At 50.8% G+C, this 12,526-nt stretch overlaps 1 protein-coding gene across 1 annotated transcript in view; it reads left to right on the top strand.

Annotated features, from left to right (window-relative positions):
• Positions 1-12,034, top strand: part of SLC5A11 (solute carrier family 5 (sodium/inositol cotransporter), member 11) — a 14,200-nt gene extending 2,166 nt beyond the window's left edge. The window contains exons 2-16 of the mRNA XM_009869879.1: positions 740-916; positions 1,841-1,912; positions 2,601-2,705; positions 2,932-2,991; positions 3,243-3,347; positions 4,646-4,751; positions 5,613-5,693; positions 6,095-6,300; positions 7,093-7,228; positions 7,597-7,704; positions 8,107-8,257; positions 8,501-8,669; positions 9,136-9,351; positions 10,556-10,718; positions 11,814-12,034. Coding sequence (XP_009868181.1) covers positions 785-916; positions 1,841-1,912; positions 2,601-2,705; positions 2,932-2,991; positions 3,243-3,347; positions 4,646-4,751; positions 5,613-5,693; positions 6,095-6,300; positions 7,093-7,228; positions 7,597-7,704; positions 8,107-8,257; positions 8,501-8,669; positions 9,136-9,351; positions 10,556-10,718; positions 11,814-12,034 — 2,031 coding nt within the window. The 5' untranslated portion in view covers positions 740-784. The remainder of the gene's footprint in view (positions 1-739; positions 917-1,840; positions 1,913-2,600; positions 2,706-2,931; positions 2,992-3,242; positions 3,348-4,645; positions 4,752-5,612; positions 5,694-6,094; positions 6,301-7,092; positions 7,229-7,596; positions 7,705-8,106; positions 8,258-8,500; positions 8,670-9,135; positions 9,352-10,555; positions 10,719-11,813) is intronic.
• Positions 12,035-12,526: the final 492 nt, after the last annotated feature.

Genomic DNA, 12,526 nt, shown 5'->3' with positions numbered 1-12,526 from the left:
CCCGGGGCCTGCCGCTCACCCTGGGTGAGGGGAGGAGGAGGAAATGAGGAGGAACTGCATTAATTAATTAATCCATTAATTCAAACACCCAACCAACCTCCTCACATGGACTTTATCCCACCCGCTCTGCCAAAGGGCAGCAGCCTGGCACCGCAGGCGCTCCAGACACGCTGCCAGCCTCCGCGCCTGGTAAGGGAGTGGAGAGGGCAGCACCCGCTCGCCGGGAAGGCAGCCTGACTCCGGACGAGAGCCGAGCACTCTCCGCACCCAGGCTTGAGCTCTTGCTGTGGCTAAGGGAGGAAAACGCCACGGCTGCTGCTCATGGGTCCACATCCCGGTGGCTCATCACGGGGTTCTGGCAGCAGCTCCTCATCGCAGCCCGTCCGGCACTGGGAGCCACGGGCTGTGCCACATCCCGGTCCTCTCCTCCGGCTGTTCCAGCTACTTCCACCTCCGCGCTAACGTGCTCATTTCTCTGCCAGTTAGAAGATTATCTGCTGCAAAGGAAATTCACCCGAGGCACGGCTGGCCTGCCCGCTGGCAGCATCTTCCCATCACGGCAAAGGGCGTCACGGATGATGGCAAATGCCAGAGACAAGAGCCTTCTCCACAGCTCCAGCATGAGCAGCGCCGCAGCCAGAGCCACAGAGCTCATTACCTCTGATTTACTCAAGACACGGCCAAAGCCTTCGCAGCGCTGCCACGTCCTCTCCTAACCATGCAACCCATTTTTTAACAGATATATGCACCAAGACAAAGCAGCACCTGACCTGCGCAAGAAGCCATGGAGACGACCCACAGCACTGCATCCTCTGTGACCCCCCCGTGGGATGTGTTTCCCCAGAAGATGCTGGAGCCCACAGACATCGCTGTGCTCGTGCTGTACTTCGTATTTGTCCTCGTGGTTGGGCTGTGGGTAAGCAGATAGTGTTAAAAGCTTTTGTATGTGCCCTGCTATACTGAAAAACGTGGCTGTTTTGGCCTCAGATTAGTTTACTTTGGCTCGAATCAGGCTGCACTTCACTGGATTCAAGCAAACAAGCGGAAGGATCGAGTTTACAGATCCTTTTCCTCACTTCAGCCTGGAGAAGTGTCCTCACTGCTCCAGAGAAGAGCTGTTCAACTCTAGTGTTTGCCAAAGTTTTGAGAACCCTTGTAAGGAAGAGGTCGTCTAAGTACAAAGTATTGCTAATAATAATGTTTTGTTCATCCAGGAAGGAATCGCTGTCCTATAAATCACCCGTGCTTGTCTGCAGTGGTCTCGACAGCAGGTTCCGTAAATTAAAAATACTGTTTATGTATAATTAAGGCAGAAGGACATCCTTTTGGCATGGCTTTTGTAATAGCAGAAACACAATCTGGCTGTCATAAGGCAGAGATGAATAGCTGCTCTCTTCAGACGTGGTGCATAACTCTCATGGTGTTGCACGAAACTATCTGGAAGCTCTGAAGAAGGGGAATCAATGAGTAATCGGTGCAATGCCGAGCACTTCTCCTGGCTGCACCTAGGAACCAGAGGTGTGCGCAGTTCGTGTCCAAAATTCCTTGCCTTCCTCACAGATCTGGAGTGACTTAGTTTGCTTTCCACAGAAAACATTTAATCAGGATGCTGACATGATAGAAAGCTTTGGGACGGCTTACAGCATTGGTGGGTGCCCTCCCTCGCCCGCTGCTCTCTCGTCCCCCAGGATTTCTCAGTAGCAGCTGCAGGTCCTTCAAGAATCTCTTCATTCCCATCCGATGGGAGCAGAGTCTCCTGCTGGGGAAATCACTTGGTGATGCTCTCAGGAGGAACTGAGGCAGTTGCTGAAATCCATGTTCTGCTTTTCTGCTTTCCCAGTCCATGTGGAAGACGCAGCGCAGCACTGTGAAAGGCTACTTCCTGGCTGGAGGACAGATGGTTTGGTGGCCTGTGAGTATCTTTACCGTTACGCTGCTTGTGCTCCTAGGCTACAGCAAAACTGAAAGGAGCTTCTGTCCCAGCAGAACTTACTTCTCCAAGCAGAAAAAACACCCCAAACCCAAAGCAAAGCCTTCCATGTTTTGCAAAGACCTAGTTACAACAGTGGGGATTTTTCCTGCATTTGAGGGTGGGGAAGCGGAGCTGCTGCTGGACACCTGCCACAGCCCTGCGCCCGTGGGAGCCAGCCCGCCGGCTTGCAAAGCCTGTCTGGTTCTGCGCGCTTTGATCTGGAGATTAACTGAATTCACTGGGTGGTCCTGGTCGTGGACGCAGCTTTATGTGGAAGGACTCTGCTAGACGGGGTATTTCACTGGGGCTGGGCTGGTGAGACAGTACGTGCTGATGTAAGAACCCGGGGACCTGACATTTCTACTTGCTACCTCCAACTTCGGCCCTGCTCCCCCGCAAGAGACTGGTTAGGATGGTCCTAAACACGCCCACACATGAGCGATAGGCGGTGGAGGAGGAAAGAAGCTGCAGAGAGGTGCCAGAGCCACTGAACATGTAGGAAAAAGAAGGTGGCAGTGGGTGACAAGGATTTAATGCCCTCCGTAGTCATGAGCGGGGAAACTATGTTCTTACCAGGCTGAGAACGATGCCTTGTGCCAGGGACAGATCTGATTTCCTCTTTCTCCAGGTGGGCGCATCCCTCTTTGCCAGCAATGTTGGAAGCGGCCACTTCATCGGCCTCGCTGGGTCGGGAGCTGCCTCGGGAATTGCTGCGACAGCCTACGAGTGGAACGTGAGTGTGGCACGGCTGCTCGGTAGCTGTCCCCATGCTGGCCAGGGCAAGTCCACAGAGTCTCCACACAGGGGTGCAGATCTGGCATCTCCAAAGGCTCAGATTCCTGCTAGAAGTCACCATCAGCTGCTGGATCTTTGAGGCCTGAGGTCCCTGTTCCCCCACTGATCCACCTGGTCGCAGCCTTGTCCAGTGTCTCTGACCTTCCTTTCCATTTGCTTCGCAGGGGATGTTTGCTGTTTTGGTGCTGGCCTGGCTATTCCTTCCAATTTACATAGCAGCCGGTGTAAGTAGATGGGATGTTGTGTCCATTGATGATTTGCTGGTATTTAAATCACCCGTTTGGCTCGTGGGCTTCGCCAGCTCCTGCTGCACCTCTGCTTCTTCCAGAAGACAAGGCATGAGCCATGGTGCACCCCAGGGCTCCAGTGGCCTGGGTGAAACACGGGGAGAGCTGCTGCCCGGGAACAGCACCGAGGGCTCGGGTCGGGGGTGAGCCCGCGTGCCGCCTCCTCTGACGGTGCGTCTCTCGCGCAGGTTACCACCATGCCAGAGTACTTGCGGAAACGTTTCGGAGGCAAAAGAATCCAGATATTCCTGGCGATTCTCTACTTGTTCATCTATATCTTCACCAAAATATCAGTAAGTAGGAAAAACACGGAAATGGATTGAATTTGGAAACGTGGGCTGGTCAGTGAGGCTGAGAAATGCAACTACTGGCCCTTCCCTGTACTAACGGGAAAGGGTGTACTATCAAAATACCTGAGGAAGAGAGACTATAGCTGTTTTGAGGAGAACTCACACAAAAAGAGCAACTTCTTTTATTTTCCTTTCCCTCATCAAGCATCTGAATGCTTGCTACAGTAGGAGAGAGAGCTGGGAGTCAACGTCCTGCGCAACAGTTCACTGAAAAGTCGAGTTGCGAGTGCGGATGCACTTGCTGTTAGATATTGCAACCCTGGCAGCTTCCCCAGTATCTCCCCTCTGCGTGTTTATCACCTGCGCCGACACCAAACGCTGTCCTGTGCAGGGTGACTGAGACCGCAGCAGTTGGTATGCACTTAGGTGAAAAGAGGTGAGGGATTTATTGCGCCTGTTTGATGTAGTGCCTGGAATAACTAACTGCATTGGGCCTTGCGCAACGCCTCGCTGGCTGGTCATTAACCGTGCGGCAGCGCATGGTTCGGTGGAATCGGACGAGCCCTCGCCGGTGTTTTTCCTGTATTTTCGGAGCCAAAGTGAGACAGGGGGTCTGGCACACGCCTGCCGAAACGGACGCTAGTCACGGTGTTTAGGTGGCACCAAGGGGCTGGGCTCGCGTTCGCCTCCAGGAAAAAACTAACCATGTGATGGAAATCTCTGATAATACAATTCCTGTGTTCAGGATGCTTTTACATCTCTGTCGCTCTGTGCTCTGCACTCTGCCTCTCCTAAAGCTCTCCCAAAATGCAGCATTTTCACTAGCGGCACAGCGAGTTGGCCAGGGCTCCGTCCCAGCCCTGAGGACCCTTTTCCTATTCTCCCGCTGTCACCATGTCAGCAGGGAGGAATTCACACTGCTGGGGCTGGCGGGAGGCTGAGGGGAGGTTTGCACCTCTGGATGCCCTGGTTCCCTGGCCGGCACAGCTCTCCCCATCCAGCTCTCTCGTGTTCCGGGGAAGAGATGAGCTCACCACACCCAGATGCTTTTTTTTATAGAGAGCTGTGCGTGCTCCCCCTCTCCTGGGACAGCTCCATCCTCCCGGCCACCCCTGGGACCAGAAATAAACCACCTAAACGCTGAATTGAGCCTGGTCCCAACATAGGCAGGAGCTGGAGCTGCAGAGGGATGTGCCATGCGAGGAGCTGGGGACTCACCACCGGTCACAAACCAGACTGGTCCCACTAAAGGGGTCAGAAACACCATCGCTGCAACTGTGGCACCTCTCCCTTTTCTCTAGGTGGATATGTATGCTGGGGCCCTTTTCATTCAGCAAGCCTTGCACTGGGACCTCTACATCGCTGTGGTAGGCTTGCTGGCAGTCACGGCCGTGTACACGGTGGCAGGTAGGGAGCCGAGCGTCGGGTGATACCGCAGATCCCTCCTGGTGAGCCGAGCGTCCTCGCGCAATGCCCGTGTGCTCCGATCAGAGTCCTGCATTTCCCACACAATCTCTTTTTACCATGAGTATAGATAAAGGAGGAGGAAAAAAACCCAACTGATAACTTGCCCATTAAGAAAAAGTTATCAGTAAGATAAGAGTAAATGACTTTAAGATTTAAGAGTAAATGACCCTTAGGAGGCCACATCAGCTGTGGCTGCGGGTTGGTTCTGCTTTAAGGCGAAGAGGCACTCGAGGCATTTGCACATTGTTACATTTTTTTCCTCCGGGCTTTTTGGAGGTATGAGTGATTTACATAACAATGAGCCGTGTAATGCGGAAAGCATTGTCAATCTTGGATGCCCTTTCAGGGCCTACCAGTGGCCAAATGGAAAAAAGCCATGCACGGAGTAAGCAGCAAATCCCAAACAAAGGTTGCTCCTTTCCCAGTGCTCACCCCGACTGATGTTGCTCATCAAGATCCCCCCCAGCTCCTCTTTGGTTTTTTTTTTTTCCCTTCTTCTCCTTATTCAGCTTGGCCTTTAGTTTTGGAGTTTTTCCATCTATTTCCCGTAGAAGTGCTTATACTGGACTTTGGCTTTTTAGTGACAAAATGGTGACTCATTATGATTCAAAACATGGGAAATTTCAGCCCAAGTGTCACGCACAGGAATTGGCCAAACTGCCCCCAAGACAGCCAGAGCACGCCAGCCTGCCGGGCACGGGGCTCGGCTCACGCTGCTCCTCGAAACCTCCTGCAAGGTGTGAGATGCTACAGCAGAACCAACCTGGTTTCCCACATTTTGCCCCTTCTCTGCTCTCCCAGGTGGCCTGGCAGCCGTGATCTACACGGACGCTCTGCAAACCCTCATCATGCTGATCGGGGCTGTGACTCTCATGGTCTTCAGTGAGTGTTTCCCTGGGGTTTCATTCCTAAAACTACGACAGAAGCTTTAGCCAAGTCCTACAAACAAGCTGGGTCATCCCATCAGCTGATGTTCTGGGAACTGCTTTCTTTATATTCTCCTGCTAGAATACATGCTCATGCAAATAACCTTACAGTAGTTCTTCACGGGGTCAAAATGCACAAGCACTCCCTGAAAAATCTCTAAAGAAATGCATTCTGAAGCAGGATAACAGCACCTTCTCCAGCTGGCAGTTTTAGCTCTGCCCCAGCCCAATGCTGGAGTCAAGCTTCTGATTTTTTTAAAGCATACTCATGGACAATCACCCACAGCAAACCAGAGACTGAAAATCAGAGTCCTGACCTAGGAAGATGCGATAACCGCTTCTCATGCCCTATTTCAGGCTTTCTTGAAGTCGGTGGCCTTGAAGGTTTGCAGACAAAATACTTTGATGCCATTCCCAGCACCCGCAAGGAAAACAGTAGCTGTGGCCTGCCAAGAGAAGACGCTTTTCACATTTTCCGAGACGCCGTTAACTCTGACCTTCCCTGGCCAGGAGTTTTGGTGGGAATGACCATCCCGTCCCTGTGGTACTGGTGCACAGATCAGGTGGGTCCCTGCTTAGTTCTTTGTTGGGTTTCAAGAACACGCTAGTGGCTGGCTGAATCTGATTACAGATCTAGGGTTTGCAACTTCTGGTTCACTATTTCTCACGGGAATTTAGTAAAATCTGATCGTTTCAATCCTAAATATGCTAAATTTGATGCACACCACCAAATCTTGAGATCATTTCAATGTAAAAAGGGGTAGAATGTGTGATGAGTTAATTCCAGTCTAGAAAGATTTTTTAACTTCAGCCTTTCATTTCTTGTGAACCACCTGTAAATTCACTCTTTCAACTTTCCAGGGGTCTGACTACCACCCCTCCTAGTGACAACATCAGAGCCAGTAAGACTGAAACCCTCAGCAACTCCCTGATGTCCCTGCAGCACTCTTTTATTTAACTTTGCTCTTTTCAGACTCTGTCCTGCTTTGACAGGAGGGCTGCTGACCTAGCCAGGCTTAGCCACCGGGTCAGGGAAGTCCCCAACAAAAGGAGAAGAAAAGAAAATCCTAAGCCTGACTATGATTAGCTAAGGGGCAGGTGGTGCAGCGTGGCATAGTGCAGAAGCAAGGCTCAGATTTGATGACACAGGTAGTTCCTTTCAGGTCGGCGTTTCTGTAAGGTACTCGGGATCTGCAGCAAGAATTCCAAAGCTACAGCCAAGCTCGGTGATCGTCCTTCTTAGATTTTTCATAGTTTAGAGGACAAAGCACACACACGAGCGCAATCGGTATCGCGTCACCTGCAGCAAGCTCCTCTCTGCTGACAGCGGAGCGAACACATTTCTTCATTTTCAGGTCATTGTTCAGAGGTCCCTTGCTGCTAAAAACCTCTCTCATGCCAAAGGAGGCTCCTTGATGACATCCTACTTGAAAATTTTGCCTCTCTTCATGATGGTAATGCCGGGCATGATCAGCCGGATTCTCTTCCCAGGTAAGTGCTGAAGGAGAGATCTGTCCCCTCTGTCCCTCCTGGTTGTGCCTCCTCTGTGGAGCCAAGCAGCCTTTACTGGTGAAAGGTTGCAGCGCATCGAGTGCCCAACGCACGAAGAAATTTTCTTCCAGTTACCTGAGCCCCTCCTTCTCCCCTCCCGTAAGAAAATAAAGGGAAAACAGGGAAGCCCAACACTGCTGCTTCTCACTGTGCTGAGCGAGCCCTCTGTCGCTTGCTGGAAACCTTCCAAGCTTCCCTGTGTCTCGCTCAGAAAGCAGTTCACAACGTTCAGCAGACTAACTTGTTTAGAGATACTGATTTATTGTGGCTATGGAATACCGCCTCTCACTCACCCTTGCTTATTTTAGATCTTGTGGCTTGTGCGGATGCGGAAATTTGCCGAAACATTTGTGGCAACCCGTCTGGATGTTCCGATATTGCTTATCCTAAGCTGGTCATAGAACTTCTGCCTGTAGGTAAGGAGCTCGGCCGTGGTGCCGGCACCGATGGGCATGGTATGCACCAGCCAAAAGGTGTTTGTGAGAGAAGTTCAGAAAGGAAAACACCCTGCAAGTGTCCTATCAGTGGGGTTTATACTGGGCTTGTTGAGACAGTGGCAAGGGACAGTATGCAATGGGAGGGATGGGTGATGATCCAGTATCCAGAGGTTTAATTCAGTCAAATTTGGAAGAGAATTAAAGTGCAGATGCTTAACACTGGGAATCAACTATTAACACCTCCCTATCTCTGCCATCTAAAAATCGGGGCTAAAACAATTTTTTAGAGTCTGTTCTAGTTCGAAGAAGAATTCAAGGGCATCCTACAGCAGGGTTGTTGGGGATTCCTCAGGGCGGCTGTACTTCTCCTTCTGTTTCCAGGACTCAGGGGCCTGATGATGTCAGTGATGATAGCAGCTCTCATGTCCTCCCTGACTTCCATCTTTAATAGTGCCAGCACCATTTTCACCATGGACCTCTGGAAACACTTCCGTCCTCGTTGCTCCGAGTGGGAACTCATGATCGTTGGCAGGTACGGAGAACTAGGATGGGCACATTCTATCAGAGCCTGAGCGTTACGGACACATCTGGGCACGCCTCGCAGCCTGCTACAGATGTTGTAACGTCACATTGCATCCATCTGGTAGAGGACGAGAGCAGAGGCCTTACAGTTCATGAGAGATCAGTTTTTGAGATCTCAGTCAGAGTCTTGCAAGCTGAGCAAATGGAAAAGAATGGCCTGAGCTAACAGAAATCACATCTTTTTCTTGCACAGGGTCTTTGTGCTGCTGCTCACTGTGGTCTCCGTCCTGTGGATCCCACTGGTACAGGCTGGCCAGGGAGGGCAGCTCTTTATTTACATCCAGTCGATCAGCTCCTACCTGCAGCCCCCCGTGGCAATGGTGTTTATACTGGGCTGCTTCTGGAAAAGAGCAAATGAAAAGGTAACGACTTTATTACATGGACTTGTATTATCGGCTTTGGGGAGGGGAGCTGCAGAGAGTGAAGGAGCCAGACCAGATGGCATCAGGAGTTTCTCCACAAAGACTGGTGCTGCATAAAGGGTAAAGCCTTCCCAAACCAGGCTTTGGTTAGGTGGAGAGCAGCTGTCAGCCCCCCAGGGTGAAGGCGACTGTAAGGACATAAATATCACTCCTCAAAGTATTCTAGCCTAAGATGTTATCCTTCCTTCCCCTACCAAAACTGATGACAGTGAGGTACCAGGCTATTCTAACAGCACTGGCAGACCTAGATAATAAGAGCAGAAAAGGGAGAAAAAGAAGGCTACCAAAAAAAAAATCCCCCAAACCCCTCCCAAACAGGCTTCCTCCTTGCTTGCAGTCTGAGATCCTGGATCCTGGGTGGACTCATGCTTCATGCTCCAGCACAGAACCTCCTTTCCTTTCACAGGGCGCGTTCTGGGGGCTGGTGACGGGCCTGGTGCTGGGCGCCATTCGTCTGGTGCTGGATTTCATCTACCCAGAGCCCCAGTGCGGTGAGACCGACCTCCGCCCGGGCGTCGTGAAGTACATGCACTATCTCTACTTCTCCATGGTGCTGGCCGTGATCACCACGCTCACCGTGCTGGTTGTGAGCCTGCTCACGGAACCCCCCTCGCAAGAAATGGTGCGTCACCCCTTCGGGTTGCTTTTGTTATTCGTAAACAGTTTCCAGGATGCCCCGCAATACGCGAATGGGAATAACGTGGGGAGAAATAATCTGGAAACGGAAGTTTCCTTTCATTCTCTCTGTATTTACGATCACGCTTGCAATAACCTGTAGCGGCAACCCCTCCTCTGCTCCAGCGCCCTGTTGCCATTTAAGATTTTGGTCCCATAAATGCAGAGTCCCACCCGGGAAACTGGTCATCAAGGGCTGTTCTTAAATTCAAACATGTGTGTTTAATCCATGACAAATTAGCTTTTTCCCTCTATTTTCCAAGAAGTTCCAGCTTCTGGGTCATCTTTACCAACTCTCTTACTAACTTAGTGAGGAACCATTTTTACTCGCAGAAAAGAGAAATCAAGGGCAGAGAGCACACTTCCTCTGGAACAGGTTTGTGTCAGTTTGACTATTTTCAGTAGATACATCGAGGCTACAGCAAAACACTAACCCCAGAAAGGAGGGCCAGAGGGACTTTCAGAAACCACACAGCCAACGCATCCTCTTGTTTCAAGACAGGACTAAACCTGACATATTTCTGAAAGACCCGCTGAACTTCCTCCCAGAAGTTCCCAGAGAGGGAGAACGCCCGGGGAGGTGTGTGATCAATTCGAGAGCTCACCTGCCCTCCCAGGAGCAGTTTTTCCTCATCTGCAATCCGAATCTTTCCAGCTTCATGTTGTGCTCATCCCTTCCTGCCCACCCTGTCACTGATACTGTGAACATTCCTCTTTTATGAGCCTTTTACGTATTTGAAGAAAATTATCCTATCTCCCACCTGTCTTCTCTTCTCTCGGCAAACCCAGTTCTTTGAATCCTTCCTCCCTGGCCACAATTTCCATTCTTTTTGCTCCTTTCACTGACCTGCTCTCAGTCTGCATCCAGTGATGGTCCCGTGCAGAAATGTCTCCTCCTCGGTAACAGGGAGTGAAGAATGCCATCCTCCAGTGATCAAAGCTGCACAAACAGGCAAAACTCAACCCAAACCGCCGGTGGTGGCCATCGCTTCTGTAGCTGCCAGCCGAGCACTTGGCTGTTCACCCGCTCCGACAGAGCAGGGGAACAGATTTGGGCCCCTCTACGTGTTCTCTCTGCAGGCTGCTCTACTGCTCAGGCAGTCCTTTAAAAGACCGTGAAAGCAGTTTTCTTTAACTTTTTTTGCCATCAGATAAGTCGGCTTACCTGGTTCACACGTGGGGATCAACCAGTCAAGAAAGACCTAGCAGTCAGCCCTTGCCCCGATGCTGCAAAAGGAGCGTGTGAAGCTGAGCGTCCAGCTCTCCAGATTGATATAAGCATTGCTTCTGAAAATAGTTCAGATGATAATAAATGTAAGTGCTCCACCATCGTATTCAGTAATTCCTACACTTAGCAACCCTAGGCATTATGTAAAGGCTTTGAAGACAAGAAACCTTAGAGCTACTTCCTCCGGATTTCTGTAACTTCAGGGCACGTGAGGAGGTTTTTACCTGATGGTTTTACCTAAGCAAAAGTTTAGCTGCTTTTCCATCGCCTGATGGCATTGCGTATGCTTGAAATCAAGGAGCTGGATGGGATACAGAAAGCCCGTTACCCTGCACGAGCACTTGGTGCTGCTCGCACCTGCCGCACGGAGAACTGGTTGAAAAGGGGGAGGGTGGAGGAAAACCACAATTACTTTCATGAAATTCCATTTCTGTTTTTCAGTGATGTTTTCTGATCGACTCTAGCAGCAGGGAGAACCCAGAGCCCTGGGCGGAGTTCTTGACAGATCAGTGAAGGAGGATTTACATTTTTTAAAACTTGTACTTGTCGGTATTAGGTACAAACATGCGTAGCAACTCATTCTGCATTTTCCAGCAATGATTATCCTCACTTGTTTTTGCCAGGCTTGGGACACTGTTTATGTAACTTTGCAGCTTTCGCTGCGTACTCCTCTGACCTATAAAAAACTGTCAAAAAGATCAGTAAGTTAATGAGTTACGGGGCAGCTCTCCCAGCTGCTGGGAAGTCTCACGTTCGTTGTGCATGAGCGCTGTCTTCCTGGTGTTTAGTCGTGTGTGCCCTAACCCACATCCGAGCTGGGAAAATTCCACTGACACGTGTGTGGCGTGGAGAAACCCTAAATGGACTAGAGCACGCACTTGCGAGAGGAAGATGATGGGCACTGAGTAGCTACAGCCGAGCTTTTAGGTTTGGTCTACTGTTACCATTCCTTAAAATGTTGGCAACAGCAGAACTCGAGCTCGGAGCTCCAGGGAAGAATGAAATTGGTTCGACAGCCCCCAAAAGATGCTAATTGAAGGGCTTCCTACACCTCAGTGTAGCTAGCGTATTAATTTAAACAACGCTGATGCGTTTTTGCATTAAAATCCTTTACACAGGACCACACCGACACGTCCCTGGGATCTGCAAGATTCACATCTCACTATGGACTGTCTTTTTAGGTACGACCAACGCCAAAGGGAGCTCCAAGCTGATGACCATCCTTCTGTGGCTCTGCGGGATGGAGCGCAAACGGGAAAACGCTGAGAACGCGGTGCCGGCTAAACCCGAGCCGCTGCCCATGGCTTCCCTGGAGGAGAAACCGCTTGTGAAACACATCCTGAACGTCAACTTGCTGTTATGTGTGTGTGCCGGCATCTTCCTCTGGGCCTACTTCGCATAGCAGCTGGCCGTTTGCTTCCAGACGACGTCAACTAATTTTAATTGGTGTAAATATTAATAATTAGCAGAGGGTTAACGTAATTCTTAACGCTTTCTAAACTTTATTTCTTTATTTAAGAAGACAGGCCCTCCTCCCTAATCCTCTCCCTGTTTCTAATGGCGGCCTGGCTGCAAAAGGCGCCGAGCGCTCGCACCGCCCACCCTCCCCCCCAGCCCCAAACTGCCAGCAAGGATCTTGGTGTAACGAGCCGAGGAAGGCAGCTAGGCAGAAGAGGTTCGCTTGTGGTTATTTTTAAGTATTTAATTACGCTCTTTGGGGTTGGAGCACTGCCTGGACTTCAGGAAGTCTGGATTCTCTTCCTATTTATCCTTCTATAACCAGCTACAACCGCTCGGTTCCCCCTTGGTTCAGCTCCTCGAGGGGTGAGGAACGTCTTGGGGTGCCCGTTCCCGGCGGAGGCGCTGCCTGTGCCCCCTCGGAGCTGCCAGCCCT

This window comes from Apaloderma vittatum, unplaced genomic scaffold (genome assembly GCF_000703405.1).
Source record: "Apaloderma vittatum isolate BGI_N311 unplaced genomic scaffold, ASM70340v1 scaffold2355, whole genome shotgun sequence".
Taxonomy (NCBI): Eukaryota; Metazoa; Chordata; class Aves; order Trogoniformes; family Trogonidae; genus Apaloderma; species Apaloderma vittatum.
The sequence above is the reverse complement of the archived record's forward strand: the minus strand, read 5'-3'. Positions and strand labels throughout refer to the sequence as shown.